General features: G+C 36.7%; 2 protein-coding genes across 4 annotated transcripts; one reads left to right on the top strand and one right to left on the bottom strand.

Annotated features, from left to right (window-relative positions):
• Positions 1 to 2,857: 2,857 nt before the first annotated feature.
• On the top strand, positions 2,858 to 13,158 carry LOC117622707 (TNF receptor-associated factor homolog 1a-like). 3 transcript variants are annotated; one of them, XM_034353480.1, is made up of 13 exons: positions 2,860 to 3,007; positions 3,838 to 4,061; positions 5,034 to 5,145; positions 6,060 to 6,148; positions 6,250 to 6,318; positions 6,404 to 6,533; positions 7,014 to 7,172; positions 7,538 to 7,886; positions 8,691 to 8,803; positions 9,561 to 9,711; positions 10,365 to 10,840; positions 10,922 to 11,129; positions 11,429 to 13,158. In XM_034353480.1, exons 2-13 carry the CDS (start codon positions 3,884 to 3,886, stop codon positions 12,806 to 12,808), a joined length of 3,414 nt encoding a protein of 1,137 aa, XP_034209371.1. In that variant the 5' UTR covers positions 2,860 to 3,007; positions 3,838 to 3,883; the 3' UTR covers positions 12,809 to 13,158. The 3 variants fall into 3 exon arrangements, with proteins under 3 accessions (XP_034209380.1, XP_034209371.1, XP_034209366.1); XM_034353475.1 differs by having other exon boundaries at positions 10,341 to 10,840; XM_034353489.1 differs by lacking the exons at positions 10,922 to 11,129; positions 11,429 to 13,158 and having other exon boundaries at positions 2,858 to 3,007; positions 9,561 to 9,708; positions 10,337 to 10,384.
• Positions 13,159 to 19,311: 6,153 nt separating this feature from the next.
• LOC117615556 (glu S.griseus protease inhibitor-like) lies at positions 19,312 to 19,988 on the bottom strand. Its single transcript, XM_034344657.1, has 2 exons — positions 19,848 to 19,988; positions 19,312 to 19,709 (listed from the first exon to the last, which is right to left on the bottom strand). The coding sequence occupies exons 1-2, from the start codon at positions 19,867 to 19,869 to the stop codon at positions 19,504 to 19,506; spliced, it is 228 nt and encodes a 75-aa protein (XP_034200548.1). The 5' UTR covers positions 19,870 to 19,988; the 3' UTR covers positions 19,312 to 19,503.
• Between the last annotated feature and the right edge of the window lie 6,151 nt (positions 19,989 to 26,139).

The following is a 26,139-nucleotide window of genomic DNA, read 5'->3' as shown; positions in this document are numbered from 1 at the left end:
CGGGTAAATTGGCGATAAAATTTAGTATAAGGGCTAAATTGGTAGACAAAAAAGTTTAGGGTGGAGATTTCAACAAGCGTGATAATTCAGGGGAGTATTCGGCAGTTTACCCAAAAATAAATGAAAGTAAAAGGCCAAAGACATTTACTTAAATGCTAAACGTGGAAATAAAGTAAGCTTCTAAAGAAAATAAAAATAAAAATTCGAAAAAGCCCAGCTTAACACCTGTCCATTTTTTTCTCTCTCCTTTCTGAAGCCGGGTCTGATCCAAGACCTGTTAAATGTGGGCGGGGCTGGCCTGGCGCGACACGGCCCATTGGCGATCCCTAAGAACAAGCAATTAGGGGAATCAACTAATGAGCTGCTTTCATTTTTTATTTCATTTTATGCTGTAATCAAATCAGTTTGGAGAGGCGCTGGACTTTAATGAAAATTTTAGAATTATGAAAATAACCCCATCTGTTTCACTCTCACGTCTCTCTTCTCCTCGTTTCAGTCTTCTCCTTCCCATTGCTCTCTTCCACGTTCATCAAAGCTCCCCCTTCTCCATCTCTTCCACTCATTCTTTAATTTTTATTGTTAGATCAATTGAAGCCTTCTCTAAAAGCCAAAAGACTCAAGTAAGAGGCATATTAGGTTTTGTTTTTCCTTTCAATTTCCTTCTTCTCAATTAGGGTTAGGGAAGTTCACTTATTATGGTATAATTTACAAATCAAACTGATATGATAACAACGATCGGCAAGATTATTATTATCCTTCTTCCTGTAAACCCTAGAAATACTGATATCATAGTCACTCATTCTCTGGAGAAACCCTAAAAATAGACCTTATGATCTTCCATGAGATTACTGATTCGGCAATTACAACTGGAAGAAGAAATGATTGTAAAGGAGTAAGATAAAGCAGCCATGACTTGTTTTTCCCTTTGTAACCATCTTACCAATGAAGAAGAATCTTTAGAAATGGAATGGTAAAGGTTTTTTTGTTGAACAAATGCTTTTCTTAAAGGTGACTCAAAAACCAATATGGACTCTATAATTTGATTATTTAAATAGACAATTCCTTGTTCATGCTTGTTAAAAACCAAATTCTTATTTTTTATTAGAGAAGACTTGAGAGAGTGAAACCCAACCCATTTAATTTTATACTACAAATATAACAACAGCTTGAGTAAAAAGAAAAAAAAATGATGCTTTTTAATTAGGTGCTCCATTTCAAACCATTGATTTCTCTCACAGCAAATCTGACAGCTATTATTTTCACAGCACAACAATATCAAATTGGCTCTAAAGAATTTGCATTCATTTTTAGTTGGGATGTTAATGTTAAGAAAATATTGGAAATAAAAGCCCAAATCGTTATATATAAAATTTGTTGGGGCCCATGGATGTCGCCCTTGACGCTCAGGTCCAAAGCCAGCCCAATATATATAAAGTTGATTTATTATTAGATAACACAATTTTGTTCATTTGAAAAATTGTGTAAGTAGTTATTTATTTATTTATTATTATTATTTTATTATCAAATAGAAACTTCATTAGGTAAACTTCAACGGTACAATTAAATACATCAACAAGACATTCAAAATACCAATCTTAAGAGGGCAACAAACTAACATACTAAAATTAAAACTAACGCAGACAAAAGCTGCAGTAAAACTATCAGCTCACATCACCACAATTCGTCATAAGCCCAAACAAAACCCACAAACCCAACATTACCAAAACCTTGAATCAACCCATGAGCCTAAACGAACCTTACGACTATCACCTGAAGAAGTGCCGTCGTACCCACACCCACCATCGCATTCGTAACAAATCTGGGGAAAATATGATTTTCAGCTATCTACCTAGGCATAAGAGAGAACAAATAAATGAAAACAACAACTTTGCCAAGAAGAATTGGGTGATTTGCAGCAACCTCCATAAAAAATGATGTAGAATCAAATTTAAAGAACATAAGCTGCGTTAGGAAGCGGGTTTTAGGAGTAGAATTTGATTGAGAACATAGACTAAAAGGAGTGATAAGGAACTTCAATCTAACTATGTCTTAGAAGAAACCACCACAAGAAGATTTTTATTCAAAACGCCTTAGTGAACTTATTTACTAACCGAAAAGGAAAAGACAAGAAGAGAGGAGGGAGGGAGGGGCAGTGACATTTCATCCTCCTCCCTCCTCTCTGGAATTTTCCTTTAGGACTCACAAAGAAAAAGAGCGGCTAGAATTTTTGTATAGGTAGTTGAACAAAATAGAATTTGTTATGTACAAAGATATTTTAGTAATCAAATTGGTTTTGATTCTAATTATTCACAATAGTAATTGGTTTGGATGCGAATCATTTTATTTTCATTTAGATTTCAACAGTTAGTAAACAATTTAATTGGTATGCATGACTGACTATTTCCTAATTAATCCGATTACTTGTTAGTTCAATTACTAAACATGCCCTTACACACCCAGACCTAAATAAGAGAAAATGGGTCCCACAAGGTGCAAGGCCAATGAACGAAGCTCCATGCCTAGTGTAAAAACATGGAAGGAACTGCTCTTTGTTATGCTCCCCCACATTCGTCACCGACCCTATATAAGCCTCCGCACCGCAACCTCTTCTCCTCTTTTTTCCTTCAAATTGTCGCTCATGAATTTTATTTTTTTCGACTACAAAATCCTTTTGATTCTCGCATAAAAATTGGTTCTCATAATGACAGAGGGAGAAGAGCAAAAAGTCACCATCCCTTTTGTTTTTATATATCTCCATTCTCCACCTCCTCAAACAAAACAAACCAAAAAAAGAAAAAATAATAAATAAATAAATAAAATGAAAATCGAAAAAACCTAAATTAAATAAAATTAGATTTTCTTTTTTGGGTTCCGCCTTTGCTCAATTCTATCTCTCTCTGCTGCTCCTTCGACCCCTCTCTCTCTCTTTTTCTCTCTTTCTTCCTCTCTCTCTAGAATCTCAGAGCTTCCGTTGGCCATTGTGAATAAGCTCTGGTCTTCGTTGCAGGTTCGTATTACTGTTCGATCTATAGGATGTCCTTTACGAGATTCCATTTTGTATTTCTTTAATTTTTATTTTCGCCTCTGTGTTTCAATAGGGTTTCTATTTGATCGCGTTTAAAGGTGATTGATTATCCGCGATCTTAGTTCTATTGGTTCAGATTATTGTGGGTTTATATTGGGCTTGAGTTTCCTGCAATTGGGTTCATCAAAATGGTTCTGACTTTTTAGGGTTTTTGATTAAAGAATTTTTTGCTTTCAATCTTTTTGGTTTTAATTCAGCTTGGTTTCTTCAAGTGTTTGAAGTTCCGTTTTAGGGTTTATTGATATTTGGTTTTTCTGATGTGGGTTTTTGGTTTAGGGAATGGTAACTGATAAGCTGTTTGGTTCCAGAGAAAATCATGGAAAAAAATTGAAATTAAGTTTCTTAGTTCTTGCGTTCTATGTCGTTTTGATTCTTGATTGCTGTAGAACTGTCATCATCTTAGCTAATTAGTCAGTGGAGTTGAGAAATTTGTTCAGTCAGGTCCCAATTAATAATTTATTATTATTATAAGTTTACAGTCTTCTCCTTGCATTTACTAGCAACCAGTCCGGACAGAAGGGTTTTTCAATTTGTCAATTTTAACTTGTTACAATTTACCCCTGAAATCAAAAAGTTGTGATGCATTATCTTTGGGATGTAATCAACATTTTATTTTTGGGTTTTTAGCATTATGGTGTGATTGGGTACCAGGAAAATGGCTTGTAGTGTGCACATTTCTTTTTTCATGTGATTGGGGGTTGAAATCCTAATGTTGATAAATTTTTTGTTGGCGGGTTGTTTTTCTTATCTAGTGAGCAAGGTTGAAGGAGTGTGAGGACAGGAATCTTGGAGTGGGAAATGGCTGGGATTTCTAATGAAGAGTCTGGAGTGGGAAGGTCTATGGAGGGGATTTCAAGTGGGCAGCGCTGCCTGTCTGGGGAAGCCTTAGCTGAATGGCGGTCCTCTGAGCAGGTGGAAAATGGAACCCCATCTACTTCGCCCCCTTATTGGGACTCTGATGACGACGACGACGGTGGTATAATTTTTATTTACTATATGCTAAATGCCTTGTTTTGTGTGTTCCTTTTTTTTTTTTTTTTTTTTTTTTTCTCAATCAAATACCAGGTTTGTGGAACTCAATGCATAAAAAGAATGATATGTACTTGGATTTGGATTGTGTGAAATGTAGCTGCCAATGTTTTATGGTTTCTCTACAAGTGATTTTGCTATTTTCTTTCAAATACATTTGCCTTGATCATATTTAAGTTTTTATGCACATGTTGCATCATCAAAAGAGGATATGTCTAACCCTTTTTCTTGAAGTTTATTAACCTTGTGTGAAAATGTTGTAGAAGTTCTCTTGGGTGTTTATCCAAATCACCTCAAGTGGGAGGTCAATTTGGCTGTCCTAGAGAGACAACGCGAGAGAGAGAGAGAGAGAGAGAGAGAGAGAGAGAGAGAGAGAGAGAGTGTGTGTGTGTGTGTGTGTGTGTGTGTGTGTGTGCTTATTTAATTGATTTACTTACCTCTTAACTACATTTGCCAATGCTTTGCTTGGTTTGACAAAAAAAGGGCTGGAGAATTTGTTCCATATGAATTTTTAAATATTTGAAATTTCAATATTTTCAAAAGTACACCTGTTCCGCTTTATGTTTTCTTTTCTACTTGAAACACGTTGTGAGGCGTGTTATTTTGAAAATAGAGGGGGTTTCAGTTCAGAAAATGCTTTTGAGTGCTCATCTCTGCATGGAATTAGTTTCATACTATGTTATATTTCCCCAAATTACTGATTCTATATGTTGCTTTCATTTTTCCTTTGGTGTATTGCATTTCTGACTTGCCTATCACACCCACATGGAGTGAGAATTTAATCTTCATTTAATCCATTGCAAGAAATAATTTTTACTGTATATTTTCCATATCATCTATACTAGGGAGTGCTTCTGCTTTCAAATTTTATTATGATTATTTTGCTAAATGTTCACAAACCTATCTTACTTCTTTATAGGGCCCAAACCGTCTGAGTTATATGGAAAATATACATGGAAGATAGAGAAATTTTCTCAGATTAACAAAAGAGAACTTCGTAGTAATGCCTTTGAGGTTGGCGGCTACAAATGGTATGAAACTCTGAACATGATTATTTGCCATACAGCGTAGATGTTCAGCACAGAAAAAGTTTCTTGTTATGAATTTTGTTTTCGTGGTTATGGTTTCCATATTCAACTTACATGCTGCAAGTTTATCCATTATGGAATCTGTAAATTTTTATGCATTTGTATCAGCATTTTGCACCAACTGTGTTAGTATATTGAGACACTTGTATATTTAGGGTAAAACACATTTTTGGTCACTGTGTTTTGACCTGAAAACACATTTGGTCACTGTGGTTTTAATTTTCCGATTTTAGTCACTGTGTTTGAGTCTGTTAACAATTAAAGTCCAATTTTTAACTTATGTCAAATAGAATGAAAAAAAATCTGAAAAACTTCAAATTGAAAAAGAATGAAAATCCATCAGCCCTTTTGTGTAACGAGTATATTATGTTTTGTATTTTGTACATTATGTTTCCTCTTCCTTATTCTTAATCATGCATGTGATTGACATGCTATTTGATTTTAGTCATGGGGGTTCTTTTTGAGACCCAAAATTTTACCTTTCGGGGTATGAATAGTCTCCCTTATCAATACAAAATTTCAGCTTGTCCTCTTGACTATCAATACAATCGTTTCTATTTATTAAAAAAAGAAAAAAGAAAAGAAAAAAAGTCTCCCTTATAATTTCTTTTATATATTATTTATAGAAAAGTAGTACTCTTTTTAGTTAATAACAGATTCCATTTGAACCCATAAAACAGCATTTAGCAAAAATGCCTTTCTGAAAGGTTGCACAGGTTTTGTAGTTTGAGAATTATGTATACACGCTTGCAAAAAAGTTGCCCTTTAAGTTTGGTGCCTAATTGCTGATGAATGCATATGGCTTGCTTAAACAGCCATTTTAAGATGTGAATTTTAAACTTTTTGTTACTTGGCAGGTATATTCTAATCTATCCCCAGGGTTGTGATGTTTGCAATCATCTCTCTTTGTTTCTTTGTGTAGCTAATCATGACAAACTTCTTCCAGGTGTGCTATATTTAATTTGTTGGAGTTCTGATGATCGATTTTCTTGGTTTTTTTTCTTCTCGTGGTGTAATTATAGCATTTATTGTTTGTATGTCTAACAGGTTGGAGTCATTTTGCACAGTTTACAATAGCTGTGGTAAATAAAGATCCTAAGAAGTCGAAATATTCTGGTTGGTTGGTTCATCAATGTTTTAGTTTTAGTGGGCTTTCAATTTTATTCATTACCACTTTTCAGAAAATGCAAATTTTTTGCAGATACATTACATCGATTTTGGAAGAAAGAGCATGACTGGGGGTGGAAAAAATTTATGGAGCTGTCAAAAGTATTAGATGGGTTCATTGATGCTGACACTCTTATAATAAAGGCTCAAGTTCAAGTGATCAGGTGATGGTTGTTTTATGTATAAATTTTTTACTGGAGCACCGATGTTTTATTTCTGACTTCTACATGGGAAAAACTATCATAATTAAGTCTCACCATGGCCCGATTTTGTTTTACATAAGTTATAGTATTTGATTTAAAGGATACGTTGTAGTTAAGGATAGCACTGCATCTCTGGTGGTGATATTGAAGGGATCCTCTTCTTACTGTCTTTTTTATTTTTATTTTTATTTTTAATGTTTATAAATCAGACTTTCTCATCTGTTATGATTTTGAAGGGCACTCTCTTCTGGTGGCCTTTCTTTTATTTATTTTAAATTCCAGCTTTTGATTGCAAAGTTCTTCATTAAAAAATCACACCTTTTGGTTTGGGTGTCTGCATATTGTTTGGGTAACTTTATATGTTACTTTCTGTGTTTTAATTTGCCATGCACTTTATTCGTCTTTGCAAGAATTATATTTCTTTGCTTCTTGGTTTCATAGGGAGAAAGCAGACCGGCCATTCCGCTGCCTTGACTGTCAATATAGGAGAGAACTTGTTAGGGTATACTTGACAAATGTAGAGCAAATCTGTCGTCGTTTTGTGGAAGAGAGAAGAAGCAAACTTGGAAAGTTGATAGAGGATAAAGCTAGATGGACAAGGTATATCTTTGCTTTGGAACTTTCTTATCATGCTACAGCTTAAATAATACAGTTGAAATGATCACGATTAGGATTGGTTATACAATGCCTTATCTTGGGAAGACATGATGTATTGAAAGCTTTGTTTTACAGTTCTTGTGCGGTTCCTATAAATATGAATTACCATGAATGTAATGGCATTTTTGCTGTATCTTCTGGACTTCCTTAACATGTTGACTTGGGTGCATGTGTTTGTAATGTAAGCATACAGATGCACGTGTATGTATAATTGCATGCATTCTCTTCTGTTTGTACAAATGTTTTTCTTAGCTTACTGGTTAAATATTGTCTATTTTATAGTAACATTTCTTTTGATATGGTTGCAGCTTTCGCTCCTTCTGGTTAGGTATTGAACAAAATGCTAGGCGCCGTATGTCCAGGGAGAAGATGGATGCGGTCCTGAAAGTAGTCGTTAAGCATTTTTTCATTGAGAAAGAAGTCACATCTACATTGGTAATGGATTCATTGTATAGTGGTTTGAAGGCTCTTGAAGGCCAAACTAAATCCAAGAAAGGTAGGGTGAAACTATTGGAGGCTGAAGAAATGCCAGCACCAATTGTTCGTGTGGAGAAAGATGCGTTTGTATTGGTGGATGATGTGCTATTGCTACTTGAGAGGGCTGCCATGGAACCATTACCTCCAAAAGATGAGAAGGGTCCTCAAAATCGTACAAAAGTGAGTTGCTAACATCCTATGTTGAGCAGTGAAGTTTGGATTGGTTTTTCTGATGCATTTAAGTCCCTATTGTTGGTTGTGTGGTATAGGGGATTACATCCTTTCTTTTTATATATTACGTGGTGATGTTTGTGCGTATTGATTTAATTGATTTGTCAACTATTCGAGTTTCATTCATGTCAAGGACTTTGGGAATCAGTATCGGGGTACAAAAGATAGTCTGAATATAAACTAAGTTCTTGTCAACCTGGTATATAGGTTTAAAGTTTTGTTTACCTTTTGACGAAACAAAGGAAAAATTTCTACCCTTTGTTTTCACAATACTTACTGTGAATTATGCTTCACCTCAATGCTTTTGGATTTATCAATACTTCAAACACCGTTATATTCTCTTTATTAATTTATTAGTTTAGTTTATCTTCATGTCTAGTGCCATTGTTCACTGTTCAGTTACTGATTAACTGGTTAACTTACTACGGCCTATGGACTGTATAGTCGCCAATAATATGAAGGCCCCCACCCCTCCCAATGGGAAGTTCCAGCCCTTTGTTTTAGTCAAATTTTGTTCACAAGGGTAAAGATCTATATATTCTGGTGTTTTAGTGATTTAGAAGGATTCTATTAGGACTTTTACAACCTTAATGGGGTGGAAAATTTCTATGACTAATTTACTAAATATCCTACTAATTGTTGTTGAGGATATGTAATGCATTATCATTGTGATTGAAAAAGGAGGGCTGAGATACTTATGGAATTTGATTAGTTTTGCTTGATCTCTGAATAACCATTCTGGTTTTTCTGCAGGATGGAAATTCTGGAGAGGACTTCAACAAAGATTCTATTGAGCGAGATGAAAGACGTCTTACGGAATTGGGTCGTAGGACTGTGGAAATATTTGTGCTTGCCCATATTTTCAGGTATCCTCTTAAGCTCAAATATGTGTTTTTCTCGCTTGTATAATTATTGAGTATTGTCCCACAGTGTTTCTTGTTATTGCCCTTGGTCTTCTTTTTACTAAATTAGTTGTGAATCCCGCTTCATAATATTGCAAATATGTTTCGTGCAATGTGCAGGGGGAGTTATGGTTAATGAATTATCTGTTTGTGAAATGTGGTTGATAATGGATATGGATTCTTAGTATTTTGTTCTTAGCAAACTATCTTTTGTATATTTGCTTCCACAGTAAATGGCATGCCATTTTTTTAATCCAGGGATTGTGGTTCCTGGGACTACACAAAGTGAAATAGGTGGAGTTATGGCCACTAATTTCTTTCATGAATACGTTTTGTGTACGTTGAGTTAAGCTGGTGCCTGGGGAGTGGAATTGAAAATGACATAATTTAGACCATAACCTACTTTGGATAAGGGATTGTAGGTTCCTGCACTATAACCTGGTTGTCATTTCTCAAGTATTGTAATACTACAAAAGAGCAGTAAGATGTGGTTCTCCATTGTTGGTGAATTAGTGTACTTACTGTTGAGTATTTTTTCTGTGTCATCAACATTAAAGCTGGAGTTAGCCAGCTTTCTAATGAAGTTAGCCATTTTGTTGTAGTCGTTTGAATGTCACCTCGAGTGATGAATTATCACTTTTGTAGATAACAGTATGAATGGTTATCATATTTATGTGTCTAATTTTATTAATGGTGTATTCTTTGTCCTTTTTACGTGCAGCAATAAAATTGAAGTTGCCTATCATGAATCTGTTGCATTGAAGAGGCAAGAGGAACTCATCCGTGAGGAAGAGGCAGCATGGCAGGCTGAAAGTGAGCAAAAGGCAAAACGAGGAGCAACTGAAAAGGAAAAGAAGTCAAAGAAAAAACAGGTTTGGTTCAGTTTAGAGTATTATGATACTGCCAACTGGCCTGTTAATGTGATTCAGTAGTTTAGTCTTATGAAATGTTCCCTCAACAGTTATCAGCAGTATTTGTTAATTACATCTTAAGTCCTGTGCTCTCATCTAAACTCACCAAATGGATATTTTAAAAAAAGGCAAATCTGTTTTAGAAGAGTTATTTGTAACCTTCTCTATTAGCCTTGGTTGGAATGCATATTTTTTGCGAATATTGCCTCAGTTATTATGCATGGATTGTGATCAGAACAATGTATCTTTTGGCTTTATTTTGTTCCTGCAGTGCACTCTCTGGTGTTTTACTAAGTATGGGGTGTTTATATTTATTTGTTAGACTTTGAAAACAATATTGCAACCAGGGATCCCTTTTATACTAGTCTTACTTTCTACTATCTTATTTTGGTCCTTCAGATAGGTGAAAAACTGAGTTAAGAAAAGCTTTTCCCTGCTCTATGGTGGAAATAGATAAACTAATATTCAAATGCAACATTTCTGTTAACGTTTGTTCAAACTGAAACCACTGCATTGAGGGGAATGGGGTTGGTAGGTTTGAAAGTTTGTCAAAAATGATAATTCCTCATTTTCCCCTTTGATTCCGACAGGCATCCCTTGCTTCTTTTCTACAGGCTAAGCAGAAGAGGAATAACCGGAAGGGTAAAGACAAAGGGAGGGAGGAAAGGCCCGATATACCAGTACAAGAGAAACAAGAAGAAGAAAACCCCACTGAGGAAATGAAAGATTACACAAGGGATGAGGAGCAACCTGAGCTTGAAAAGCCAGAAACACTGGATGATGTATCTGATGTGTCTGATTCAGTGGATGGTGTCACTGAAGTACCTCAGCCTGATTCTGAAGACAGAGATGCTGGTCCAATAAATTGGGACACTGATACATCAGAAGTCCATCCTCCCACAGAAGCCAGCAGCAGTGGAATTAGTGGGCTGTCATCTGTGCAAAATGGAGTATCTGAAAGAAAGAGCCCATCTGTGATGGATGATAGTTCCTCAACATGTTCCACAGACTCAGTCCCATCAGTGGTAATGAATGGGCCATATAAGGGAAACTCCTTTTCTAATTACAAAAACCAAAAATCACCTAGCAGGTAAATATAGCTCGCATTTCTTGCTGTGCAACTGTTATCATACAAGGTACTTTTATCATTTTCCTGAATTCAAAATTGCAGGGGGAAACATCAGCGTGGTAAGGCAACAAGTGATGGGAATAATTGGCCAAATGAGATGGATAATCAGCCTTCTGGACCTGTAGCTGATGCAGGATTTCTGAATGATGTTTCTGGAAGTAGTAATAAGGTGCGTGAATCTGAGTCTGAGCCCGCTGTTCATTCATTGCACGATCGGATTAAGTGGCTGGAGCAGCATGTTGTTAAGAAGGTGAGAATTTCTTTCCTTATAATTTTTTGTGGTCTTCGAAGATTGCCTTGCTGTTGTTGGCCTTCACCACCGGACCCTACTGTTTACTTATTCTATCTCGTATTTCTAACTGCATAATTGGTTCAAAGGTCGTACAGTCCCCAATATTTCCTATTGTATTTGCACAATTGTCATTATTCCTTGCCACCCATACTCTTTAACACATTAGAAAGCTACATTTATCGTCATAACTTGCGATTTTGTTAATTTCTTATTTTCCACGAGTGTGACACAACTGTTGTTTGCATTTCATGTTATAGGAGGAAGAAGTTGTTTCACTGCAGAAAAAATTGAGTATCAAGGATCAGGTTGATTTGGAAAGACCGTTGAAAGAGAAGACATCGGCAGTAACATCCTCACCTGGAAGCCCACCTAAAATTGTGCCCTTGACTGGTCAACCGAAGTCAGAGTGCCAGAGTAGTGCTGTTATAGATTCTGTTCCACTTAGGAAGGGATCCTCAATCAGTGCACAGCATACTGATAGAGTGACACCTTTGACTACTACATCCCAGAATAACGGTGTGTCCAAACCTGAGACTCAGAAGGCTGCAACTCCAAAACCAGCTGAAAAAGCCATGGCACAGCAAGTGCCTGTGGTGTCCAGGCCTTCCAGTGCTCCTCTGGTTCCTGGTCCCAGGCCTACTTCTGCTGTTGTGCCTATTGTTCAAACAGCTCCTCTGCTTGCTCGTTCAGTAAGTGCGGCTGGCCGGTTGGGTCCTGACCCATCACCAGCAACTCATAGTTATGTTCCCCAGTCATATAGAAATGCCATTTTGGGTAACCATGCAGCTTCAGGTTCAACTGGTATGACGCATAACTCTCCAAGTTCAGGAGTGAACCCATCCCCAGTTTACTCACAGTCACCAGCCTTGGTTTCTGCCCCAATGTTCTTACCTCAGAGCTCTGAAATGATGGACCCAAGCTCAGTTAAATCAGGTTTTTCGTTTGGGATGGTAACCCGGGATGCGTTGCATAATGGACCCCAATGGATGGAGAGTTCTCAACGGGAATCGATCAAAGGCATGAATTACGATCCTTCCTCCTTGCTTCATGATCAAAATTTTGACTTCTACAAACCGCCTTTACATGGCAGGCCACAGGAACATTTGTCCGCTGAGTTCCCAGCCTGTACATCTGGGCGCCAGACCCAAGGTGTATCGGCCGATGAATTCCCTCACCTTGATATCATCAATGATTTGCTTGATGATGAGCATGGCTTTGGACCTGCTAGAGGAAGCTCAGTCTTCCACCCCTTCAGCAATGGGCCAGCCCACTTAAATCGGCAGTTTTCTTACCCCGGTGATTTGGGCATGTCTAGCGACATGGGGTCTGCAACCAGCTCTTGTAGGTTTGAGCGGACACGGAGTTACCAAGATGATGGGTTCCAGAGGGGCTACACTTTAGGGGGACATTTCGAATCACTTAGGGAATTTACTCCACAAGCTGGTCCGCCACCTTATGTGAATGGGCAGATTGATGGGTTAATTCCTAACCAGTGGCCGATGGCAAATTCTGATCTATCTGTACTTGGCATGAGGAACACAGAATCTGAGGGCTACCCCTACTACAGTCCTGAATATTCGAACCTGGCATGTGGGGTGAATGGGTACACTGTATTCCGGCCTTCAAATGGTCAGTGAAGAGGACGGTTAGCGAAGAGAATGAGCGACGGAGCCTGCCCACAAATTAGTGGGTTGCTGTCCGTTGTAATAATCTACTTGAGGAAATTGTTGGGTCGTTACATTTGGAGTGAGGTTGTAATCTTTTCAGAAGAAAACATTTTGTAAAGAGTGTTTCTTCCATCCTTTTCATAAGTTAGAAATGAAGCTTTGATTTAGCCTGGGGTTTTCATGGTTCATGGCTGTAGCAGGCTTTTTGAAATTTTAACTTTATTACTTTTGGCCCATCACCGCTGTGTGGTCACTGTTTCTCTTCTCATGATCTATATGTTTTAACTTCACAAGAAATGCAGAGAAGGTTTTTTATTGGAGTTCGACACAATCTTTTTTTATTTGATTTCCTACCAGTGTTTTTATGTGTTTTGGGTATTGGAGAGAGAGAAGTCCCATTTGGAATTTGGATTTGCCTATCGTAATGGATGACTTCAGAATATTCTTCTCACCATACCATGTACGCATATTTTGTCCGCTTATGCATAATGGGAACCCTTAAGTGTCAAGTCCCAGGAACTTTCCCTATACCATTAAAACATTGAAGGAAACAATTTGGACAATATTCAGATATCATTAACAATTTGTTTACATAAATAAATCGATGAAATAAGATACGTGAAGGGAAAGAAACACAATTCTTAATCCTTAAGGACCCGTAACATTATAGTATATCCCATATTTCAAATCATCAATATAATATGAGTGTCACTATTTGGACCATATTTACTGATCACCTTGATAATCACCTCTCTAATACAGTTGGATCCTACATACATTGATGGGCTATTAATAAATATGGTATAAATTGCATTATTGAAATTACACACATAAAATACCCCTATGAAAAGGAAAGTGGAAAGCAAAACCTTGGGATTAAGTTCAAATCTTTCTCCCTTAAGCTTATTTAATTGCTCAGATGACCTATTCAATTTTATCGAACTCTACTTGGATACGAAACGAATGGTTTTAAACAAACCCACCACCCATTAGTCAACAGTCAAATTCCTCCAAATCACTAATAAAATAATACCAAAGTTTCTCAGAGGCTTCAGCTATAAATACCATAACTCCCTCATGAAGTTTACGCATACGTTTATATCTTAATATCACTGCACCTAACAAAAATATTATGGGGCTTGTCCACTTTGCTTTGGCTGCGCTGCTGCTTCTGTGTCTTCTGCATGTACAACCCAAAGCTGGCAGAATTCTCTATGCTGAAGCGAGGCTTATGAAGCATGAACACATGAACTTCCAGTCTCTTCCGAGAGGTGATCTGCCTCCTTCCGAGTCCTCCAGGTGCACCTACATCCCCGGCACTGGCGGATCGGGCTGCCCACTCAAGGTCAAGAACTACGCAGGCCATGGCTTGTCTCACCATGCTTCTGCTTACCCCCGTCTCATGGTTCCATTTGGTGTGGCTACCAACCATAAATGATACTGATATCATCAAACACCTGGTGGAGTACCGTGTACGTTACTTCAAATTTTGGAGACTTGAAACTTGAAGTTTTCCGGTTGAACTTGGAAGAATAATATGATATACAAAATAGTACCCACATAGATTTTTTTTCGGTTTTTCTTGTAACAATGTTACAAGTAATTTGTACATTCATTTACTCCGTTCAATACATAAAATTTGATTTATTTTCCACACCTTCATTTCTCGGCCTTTGGCTAAGATCAAGTGTAAAAGTTGATTTATTTCCTTGCTATTATAGAAAAGACCTTATAATCTGTTGGGGTTTTTTTTACGCCAAAGGCTCTTTACATAGGCCAACCTTGTACATCTTTTTCCTTCTTTTTGTTGTATTATATTGGTTAATTATTGAATGAAATCCAGTTATCTCGATAAAAAAAAAAAAAAAAAAACATAATCCAGTTTTATGCACTGTGGCCTGACTAATGTAGTTGTGGTGATCCATTATACTTTGTGGAATTATAAAAAAAGGTTGGCGGTTTGGCAAGGAGAAAGAAAAATGTGCTCTCAACCTGAACACGCTATATATTTGGCTGGCAGTTTTTCTTTGACTGGCGCTATAGTGATCAAATTTCCAACATATATGCTTACCTTGTTAATAGACAAAGAGAGGAAACTGGGATATGCTAATTATTTATTATTTTTTAAAATTGTTATGCGTGACAACACTTCCACGTGCTCTTCCCGTTGCAACTAAGTTTTTCTCTACTTAAAGGGCTTAAGCCTATATAATTTTAAAGTATGTGTTTACATTTTCTATACAAATATATGTCAAACTAGAAAGATTATTTTATTCAACTGGCATATGCGAAGCACTTCCAAGTGTCCATAAACATGAGGCAATTAAACAAATGATAATACGAAGGCCTATATCTTGGGTATAATTATTTATACATACATGTGTGTTTTTTTATAATTAAAAAAAAAAAAAAAAAAAGGAACTAAAAGGTGTGTCTTGAAGATCTCATGCATCACATTCACAGCTACAAACATATAAACATGGAACAACAATACATCGCTTTTTAATTACTTCTTTTCTTTTTGTGGCCATTTTTCATATCCGCCGTTAATAATTTGACTAATCCTGTGTGCAGCAGTGTGCTGATTTTGAAATCTCAAAAGAAAGGTATGGGTCATGCGTAGAAGGCGCACGCTACTTGTATTTCTGTACATTTTCTTCCTTATTTATCATGTGGAAATTTTGTGAGGAAAATTTTGGAACTTAGAGCTTCACAAGTTTGACTAATTTCATGGTAAACGGAAATCGATTGATGCATGAATATGTAGTTGATATTTTAAATATTGACTTCAATTTCTTTGGGCTAGAAAAAATGATGCCACAAGGCCTTCCTGTTTCATGAAAATGGAAATGAAACTAACGTGGAAATGAAAATGGTGGACATATGGACATTGGTTTTTTGCACATATTGTCAAGTCAACGTTTGATTTGGCCAAGTTTGAACGTGGAACCTTTGCTTTGGACATTATTTCACAGTTTTCATAGTTTCATTCTAACTTCATAATTATCAGGAAAACTAATATCATCCAAGAAGTTGTCACATTGTTTACTTAGGGAGGAGTGGTCGTTTTTCGTTTTTCGTTTTTATTTTTTAGTATAAAATAGAGAGAAAATGGACGGATGAAAAAAATTAAGGGAGGGAAAAGGGGATGAGTGATGAACGAGCAACAATTAATGTGTGAAAATGGTGCCTAAAATGAAATTGGATAAATTACTCAAATTGTCTTCAAACTTATATTCGATTTATATTTTAGTCCATCAAGTCTATATTAATCGCTCCATTGATTACCGTTAGTCCCGATCTCTTGGACTACATGGGTCCAAGAGATTTATGGTCACTCACCTTTGGATGTAAATTCAACGGTTCACTCACTCTTGCACTCATTTTAAGAAACTTTTTTGAACCATTGGATTAATATCCAACGGTGGGTGGCCACAATATCTTGGACTCCTGTGATCCAAGAGATCGGAACTGTGATTACCGTTACATTATGTTAATGTTGCCGTCAAATGTAAGGGTAAAACCGTCCATAACCGTCCTACGTTCCCCAAATAGGTGATAAAGTGGTGATACATAGGTAAGACATGGTGATAAAGTGGTGATACATATGTGATAAAGTGGTGATACATAGGTGATACAGTGGTGATAAAGGAGTGATACATAGGTTAAAAGTCTTATTTACCCCCACAAATGTAGCATGTGCTTTTCACATGACTAAATTTTTAACAGAAAATGTAATGGTAGGACCAAAGCGCCGATTAATAAAGAGTTGGTGGACCATTTGAATGAATAATTTAGTTTAGGGATCAAAATATAAATCGGGTACAAATTTGAGGACCATTTGAGTAATTTACCCAATGAAATTTAAAACCAAAAGCGAAGAGGTTCCAAATATTTCAGTTTTAACTTTATTTTATTTTACACGTTCTCCCAAATCTCTCTCTTATTTCTTCCTCCTCCCTCCTTCCTCCGATACATTTCCTCTCTCTATTAACTAAAAAATAAAAACTGAAAACGAAAGTGTTACCAAACAAGCCATTAATTAGCCATTAATTAGAGGCTTAGATTGACAGTCTAGCGAAAATAATTTTTTCTTCATACATGTAGTCTTCTGTGGACTGACAATTTCCCTCTATACATCACCCATAGTATATATGCTTATGCATGATGCATCCAACTTTATTCAATGAATATTGCATGTTACAGTTTTATTACATTCTAGTATACACACTGATCAAGAATATTAATATGATCCGTAACAATTAAGTGCATGCTGCATATTAGACTTGTTATATATATATATATATATATATATATATGGTATTTAATTAGCTGGGCAATGCATCATGTTAACTATATACATAGCCAGCTGGGATGGGAGTGGTGCTTCACGGATGCAAGGACCGGGGACAATCTCCATCCTCATTCAGGTGGCCTGGAATGCATCTTGAAGGCCCAGTAGGTGGCACCGGTTCTCTATCGATCTTGTGCAGCATGAAGCCTGTCAATGCTGGCTTTTCATCCTTTAAAGGCCTAGCCATTGCTGGAACAATAGTGTTTGATGAGCTCGGAATCAAAGTGATAATGAGGACCATTTCAGCCATCTTCAAAATACATATGGTATTTTCTGCCACTTTCCATTGTGAATTATTTGTGTTTGTGAGAGAATTTATGTGTCTTGCTGAGTAATGGTCAAGCAGACCTATCCAAGAAAGGAGAAAAAAGGGAACGAAAAAGACCCATATTTTTTTAGGGACCATCAATTATTGTGTAGCAACATTTAGGTAGACTCTTGCTATCATTTGCCATATGATGATCACTCCCTTTATTGAAAATTTACAAATCATAGTCAAAAGGCAAAACCAAAAGTCACTTTTGGTTTCAGCCTATCCAAAAGTTAATCAGTTCGTTTGAGACTATTAAATATATACCATTGGATCTCAAATTACTTTTACCACTTTCACCGAACAACAATGGGCATCAAAACTTCTCATCCAATTCAATATTATTCCTTCTAACTAAATAAAAATGAATTAACTAAACAAATAGTTTTTATTTTATTTTTAACTTTCCTATTGCAAGGGAAAGACTCGTAGTGATGGTGCTTATTATTCTATCAGCAGCATCGATGTTGGTGGAAGCTGATGAGCACATCAGTGTTCATCAGAACAGAATCTCTCCTCACTTGTTCCAAATTCTAGCGCAGACTTCTTTCACTTTCCAAAATTCATTTATACAAAAGTGAAGAATGTTTGCGTTAAAATTCTCAACAAGGTGAAGGTGGAAGTTGGAATTACCAAAAATGAAGTAAAAAAAAGGGAAGATGTCATGGCCAGAGCTTGTGGGCGGAAAAGGGGAGGTGGTAAGATCGAGGATTAAGGCACACAACCCGTCGTTAAAAGTGGATTTTGTATTAATTACAGGAGGAGCACTCAAACAATTGGGTTTTAAATTAAGGAAATGATTTCAGGTTATGCTTGTTAATTGTATTTTTATAAGTGTTTCCATTTGCTCCATCCTTTGCAGCTTCTATATATTTGAAAATTTTGGCTTAACATGGCCAGTTAATAATCTCTACAAATCAAATGATTATGACTACTATTCTTCTCTTTTCTTCTTTTGGTTGATATATTTAGGGTGTGAGCATGAGAGGCACCGTACTAACAAGAGCATTTTTACTCATCACGTTAATCCATTGCTGGGGTGACTAAACCCAGCAAATGTCACCATATATAACTTCCTTAACGAGGATCCTTTTTATATAACTTCATTTGCTTCGAGTTATTTCCAATAAATGATTTCTGTTTTTATAATATATAAGTGATAATCTACTCTAAATTAATCTAATCTAAAAGGAGGGAAACCGAGTTTGGGTGTAAGGGGGCGGCACTGCCCTGATCAACTAACCCACATTTGCCCATTTTTATATTTTCTTTATAAATACCGAAATGGTATCATTTCCATAACTTCATTTACCATTTAGCCATCAAATAATTTGTGCCACATTTATCAATAACTGTCTTAACGATAACCCTTCTTCTATAGTATGAACCGGAGAGTATCTCACATCCAAAGATAAATTTTTTGTCTTAGTCGTCGGGCCTCTCCACCCATTAATTCATAATTGGTTAATTTTGAATTGAATCTTCACATTCTAATGGAGCAGATGTAGAAGAAGAATCCAACATAATACTTGAACCCATGGAATTAATTTTTATTTATTCGCATACTATTGCAAGACAATGCTATAAGAACCAAAATCATAAAATTGATATAATTACTAGAATTTAGTAAAATCGGATATATGGGATAAGTAAAACCAAACACCGAAAGAGCTCTATGTTTATTTTACAACACTCCCGTTTGTCTATTGCTATTTCAGACACTGAAGCATTTTTTTTAACCCAAACAAAAAGCCTATTTTATTTTCTGAATAGTAACTTCACTTAAGTTTAATGAAATAATCTTATAGCTAATACAAAGGTCCACATGAGGGTCCATATATGACACTCTCACTATAGAATTTCGCATTGTTGATATACAATAATTTTTAGGTTATTTCAGAAATATAGAAACAGCAATACATATAGGACAATATTAGCATAAGCACAACCTTAAGTTATTTTTTATATTTAAAATTATAATTAATGCCCAAGAAGGTATAATTACGCTATCTTAGGCGCTGCAGTGACAACACCTTGCTCATCAATCCAGACACGAACCCTGTCGCGACGATGATCCATGGTGATGAAGGACCCTTGATTTATTGTGTGGGCTTTGAGCGATGGATTTTCTTTCATTATAGTGGCTACTGCCTCCTCTCCTTTAGTCCCCACCAGCTCTGGCCATGAACTCTTTCCTGCTGCTGCACCTGCATGCAATAACATCAACCCACAAATTAACACATAATTAGCGATGTAGAATTATACCTTAATTAATGATCCGATCATGATATGAAGGAAGCAAAACAATAGTGATGTGTGGTGCTAAGAGGTAGAGAAAATCTCACCAGTGCTTGTGCTACTCGCCATCTTGGTAAATGATCACTATTTCTTGGTAAAGAGGTTGTGGGAGGAAACGGGTATTTGAAGTGGGATGGGTTTGGATGTTTCTAGCCTTTGGATTTGTGCGTGGCCGGCTGGGATAAATAGAAGTTTGACTACATACTACATTTTGGTAGGAGGTCAAGAATTTTTTGTTTTTATTATTATTATTTTAAGAAGATGAATTAATAAATACAAATGTGATGGGTGATTGAGAAATTGTGGTTGATTATTATTTACCAAAACAGAGAAACCAAGGTAGATTCTCTTTCTTGTGTGTGCACAAGGGATACAAATAAATAATCCAGAAAAGAGTACCCAATCAATGACAAATGGAGACTTCATCTTTTTTTCTTTAGTTCTCAATAGGAAAAGGAGGATAAGGATGCTTTTAGAATTATATTGGCATTGATAGTACATTAAGAAAAGTCAGTGCACATTCTGATTTCAGATTCTCTTTCCCTTTCTTGTTCTGCTAGTCATCTTCTTATTCTAGCTTCTTCTTCTAAAGAGTTATTAAACAATGATCCAGGTTTTCGAGTACAAAGATAAATATATTTAACCACTTAAATTACAAGATTCTTGCAAGTAGTCTTATGAGAAAATAATGTAACATAAAGCGGATTCTAAATCAAATTTAATAAGAGTACCGTTAACATAGTGATCTCTCTATATCTTAACATGAAACCACTTCTTTAATTTGCTGTAAATCCAAGTTTTTAAGTGGTCCTCTTGTAATTAAGTCACACACACACTCACTTCCATACGTATAATACAACATCCATTTTATTTAATGGAAAATTTTGATTCTTTAAAATTAAGGAGGAGCTCGTCCTTGTCTCATTATTTCCTTTCTTTAAAAAAAAAATAAAAGAATATTTAAATCGAGAGAAGTTTGCATGCCCGTTAAATTTTGTGGAGAATGATTTGTACTTGTAACCACTTTTAACTTTGAAAAGGTATCACTGAACCAAGAGTTACTGATTCAAATTATATAAATTTTAGTTGATATGATTCATTGGACATCTTACTCTTTCTTTTTCCACTGTCGGAAATATCCAGATATGACACATCTGTTTTTTTGGCTGCATTAATCTTTGATGGTTTTGAACATTCATGTGATTGAGCTTCTTTTATTTGTTTTTCGGTAATCCTTCATTTTCGTTTTTCTTGGTAATGCCAACTATACCCTCCACCTTGTTGAGAATTTTATTACTACCAATTTTTTTTATTTTTGGAATCTTAAAATCTTCCCTAAAATTAAAAGCAAGTGGAAAGATAAGCACCATCACCACAAGCCTCCCCCTCGAAACCATTTTTATGGCTGCACATGTTGCTTGCGTACATTCATTATTTTCAAGTAAATAAAGACCGTTACAGCACTTCGAAATCACTCCATAGATAGGTCCGTCCTAGGACCTGTGGTGGAGGATACTAAGAGCTTGCTGACACAGATCACTGGAGAAGGTTTTACCCATATTCGTCGTACTGCTAATGGTGTGGCTCATCGTTTAGCTCGTTTTGCCTTGCATATTGGGGGTTCTTTATACTGGTTCGAGGAGCCTCCTGATTTTATTTTTGATATATTGTACGAAGATTGTAATTCGTGACCAAGGAATTTCTTTTGCCCTTGATACGAGTTCAAACTTCTTGTATTACCTTTTTTACATCAATAATATTCTATCGCTTATCATAAAAAAAAAAAAAAAAAAAAGTAAATAAAAAAAACAGTATTTATGGCTGCACACGTCACGTACATCCATTCTTGATTTTATTAGGAGCATCTTTTGGTTAAGGTCACTAATTGCATGTGTTGTTAAGATGTAACGGCCTCTTTTATTTTATTTTTATAAATATAAAGAAAAAAAAAATGTCAAGTGACTTCTGATTCGGCGTTTTAACTATGGTGAACATGAGTTTCCATTAAATTGATCATATAGAAAGGACTTGGACATTCATGTATCCAGCGGCGGACCTAGAAATTTTTCAAAAAAGGGGCAATATTTCAAAGTCTAAAATGATATTTAAAAAGGCTAAAAACACTATATTAATCACATTAACCAATTCACCATGTTAATTATATACAAATAAACACAACATTGAAATATTAATAATTTAATCAAACCACAACAATATTTATTAATTAATTATAAACTAAAAATATATACAAATAAATAAATTCAAAAAAATAAATACAAAATAACCAAAACAAAAACTCAATCAATTAACCAAAACCCAATAATCCATCCTAATTAATTAAAGCATAAAGAGAAATAACTTTGAAATTTGGAGAGAAATTAATTTTCCAAACAAATTGTGGAGGGTTGGTCCATTGGTGGATGGCTTATCTCTTCTGGTTTTAGAGCCATGGCTTATGCCCACTTCACAACCCTTCTTTTGCCTCTAAAACAAATGGGTTTCCACCAAATGAATAAAAGAATACAGAGAGGGAGAGAGATCCTTTCAGGGTGTCGTTGCTGAATGAATGTAATGGAATTTACTTATACCAATTTGAGAGAGTGAGGGATAGTCAATGATAATGAAAAAAGCACAAAGAGAAAAGCTAATGGATGATGAAGGCAAAAGAGGATTGAGAAAAAAGGGATGTGGTTGGGGAGTTGGCCGGTGTGGGTAGCGGTGGCCCTTTCTTTTTATTTCTTTTTATTTTTTTTATTTTGGTTTCACTTGGACCAAAACTTTGCGTTTTGGACATATCACTTTAAAAAAAAAGAACCCAAACGGCCTTGTGCGCTGCAGCCTGCGCAAAGGGCTGCTGCCTAGAGCTTCTTTGGAGCAAATAATCGAACAGCTGGTGGGCAGTAAAAGAGGGGCATTTCCAGCTTCTCAAAGTGATTTTCCGGCGAGAGGAAGTGCAAGTGCACCTCCTTGCGCCTCTGTAGATCCGCCAGTGCATGTATCATCTCAGGCAAGAAAATGAAGACCACATAAGATTATTACGTTTTACTTACACTTCGAAGGAGGATGGTCCAATGTTAGTATGTCAACTCTGATAGCAATACCCTTCATATGCAGGTTTTGCTTTAATACAAACGATCATCTATATTACTATAAATTAGAGCTAATTTACAGAAAGGAGGACATTGTGTTGGGTTCATTTTTACACATGATTTATCATGTTATTCACTCAATATTTTTAGTTAGTTCTTGACATTTTATAGCATTTTACTTTCTTTTTGTGTTTTCATAGATTTTACCTTGGTTAGAATGAAAATGAGCTAAAATGCATTATTGGTTATTAAGTCTGTTTTTGTTCATTTTCGTAGGTCAACTTCTTAGCCTTGAATCAGTATGCTTCAGTGCTCGAATGAGGTGAAGATCTTCATAAAACTTGTTCCAATGGATGTTGACATATCCGAATTTGAGCTTCATTGAACAAGTATAGCCTATTTCAACCGATCCAGCATTTTACCCTAGCTCTAAAGGTTTGTCTTGGTCCAGTTTTTACCTCCATGATGTCATCTTCATTCTTCTTGTTACCATACCATTTGGTAACAAGAACTTACCTTGATGGAGTGCAATTTTCTGAGACAAAGAGCGTCTTTGTGAAGACACAAAAACCAAAAATCCCATCATGACATAGAGAAAAATAATTAATATGTTATTGATGGATGAGTTGGAAAGGAAAATAGAGAATGAGCAAAAGGGGAAGGCAGCAAAGCAAAGAAGGCATCGGCTAATACATTGAGACAGACTCTACACTTAGTATTTTTATAAAACTGGAGAGAGGGAGAGCCAAGTAAGAAGGAGAAGAAGATTTCCACCATTGAAGACCTAGTGTCTTCACCTTCTCTACAAAATCTGTAAACTCTTTTTAGTTTTATTCTGAATTTGTGTTTGTAATAAGTATGAGGAACTAAAATCCATAGCTAGGGCTTAGCTTGAAGCCATAACACTACTACATTTTACTATTTGCGCGACGAATAATAAAGCGTCGCGCAAAGATCAATTTTGTCGCACAAAAATAAGCGCGACAAAAAATTCGTCGCGCAATTCTGTGCGACGGGTAAACCATCGTTGCACCAACGATATGGAGACGAAACACATGTTGGTCGCGTAAACTTTGCGTGACGAATACAATTCGGCGCACATACCGTTGCGCGACGAAAGTAATTGCGCGACGACAAATATATCGTCGCGCATAATGGGTTCGGGAGACGCAGATGTCCGCCGCAGAACCATTCGCGCGATGAGAAATCTTTCGTCTCTCATATATTTGCGCGACGAAATTATTCGTCGCGCAAAACGTGCTTGCGAGACGTATGTTTTCGTCGCGCAAGAATTAAAAAAAATAAAAAAATTTATTTTTTAATTTTTTTGTTACACGCGGGTTTGCGCGACGAAATGGTGCCGTCGCGCAAACCTAATTGTACAATTTTATTTTATTTTTTTATTTTTTGTATTTTGTATTTTAAATAAAATTGATTTTTTTTATTGATTAAACAGTGAAATTGCAATAAAAATAAATTAGAATAAAATATTGTTATAAAATAAAATAAATGTATTACAAATAAAATAAATACACTAATGAAATAATGCATCAAAATCAACCGAGTCGTGGCCAATATGCGGGTCAGAGGTCTGGGCGTCAACCGGGGCAGTGGTCTGGGGGGGATGCTCGGGAGGGACGGGCTGGGGGGTCGGCTCATCAAAATGCGGGACGGGAATGCCGGATTGTGCGAGGGAGTGCAGAATGGCCGACAACTTGTTCTCAAGAGTGACCATATGTGCTGTCAAAGCAGTGACCTGACGTGAAGACTGCACCGATGAACGAGGTCTAGGTTCCCCCCGCCGGGCATTCCCCATCCCTCGACAATATGTCCCCGGCCTCCTCCCGAGAGTCTGATCCAACGTCTCCGTCAAGATCTGAAATCCAGCATCCTGTGAAGGAGCCACAGACTCGATCGGAGTCTCGGGAGGAAGCTGGGAGGCGGACTCCTGAAGAACCAACTGGCTTCTCTCCACCATCGTCGTCTGTTGAACATAACATAAAATATAAATTAAAACATGCATACAAATTGAATGCGTAACATAAGAATTAAAATTAAATAATACTTACATGAAGGGACTCGGCCAACTCATTCCCGGGTCGAACATAAGCGTCACCAAAGACGTCGATCTCTGGGAACTTGGACCCCTCCTAAATTGAACAAGAGAAGAAAAATATTAGTATGAAAAAAATAAATTAATAAAAATGACATTAAAAATGAAATACAAATTTTGTGATTATTACCCGACGCCGTGCATCCATCCTATCCGAAAAGGGTCTGGAGCCGGAATGGTGGAGAAGGGTCTTCTTCTTCCTATTACCCTTATTCACTTGGGCTTTATTCTGTTATTCAAAAAATGAAACGTATTAGTTAAAATATAAAAAATTAAATAATAATGAAATATAAAAATAAAATAAACATTAATAAGTAATAAGTAATAATTAAACAAATATAATTAAAAAATACCGCAAATTCGGGCGCTTGAAAATGAGCGCAGAGCCACTCCCAGCTATCCTCCAGCCCCTCAAGTTCCTTCGGGCAACCCTCCTGAAGAGCGACTTGCGGATCATCATAGGCCTGAAAATGGTGGTGCAAGTCGCTCTTCCACTGCTTGTACCTCTCAGCGAAGAGTCTGTTGACGTACGTCCACGACTCTTCGTCGAGATCCTCCAAGTTATAGTTCGTCTGCAATCAATTAATTAGATACGTTAAGTAATAGAAATATACACAATTTTAAAGAAAAATAATGAAAATGTAAGGTACATACCGACAACTGGCCGCGAACCTCCGCCTTGATCTCGTCGGGCATGACCCTCCAAGACTTCCATTGCATCGGGCAATGGGTCCGCACGACGTGGCCAATGTCGTGGGCCAAGGAGCTATGCAACTCCACCGTCGGTGCAGCCCGATGGCGCTCGTCGTATCCGATGCTAATACGACTGTTGGTCACCCGGGTGACCTTCGCCGTCTTCAGCTGACGACACAGTCCCCGGGTGTTCTTCTTCGCTGCAAAGAAATAAGGTATTAATGTTAAATAAAAAAACATCATCTCAAATTTCAATATAAAATTAACAATACAAAAGTGTAGTTATACCTGGGTTTGATCCCGAGGCACCAGTACCGTCGGTCGATGTCGTGTCGATGGTGTCGGTGGGCCGGTGCCGCCGCCTAGCACTAGGTGGCTGCGCGACGGATGACGATGATGACGCAGGCGCCTGGGACGCCCCGGGACCAACCACCACGTGGTCCA

This window comes from Prunus dulcis, chromosome 1 (assembly GCF_902201215.1).
Source record: "Prunus dulcis chromosome 1, ALMONDv2, whole genome shotgun sequence".
NCBI lineage: Eukaryota > Viridiplantae > Streptophyta > Magnoliopsida > Rosales > Rosaceae > Prunus > Prunus dulcis.
The sequence above is the reverse complement of the archived record's forward strand: the minus strand, read 5'-3'. Positions and strand labels throughout refer to the sequence as shown.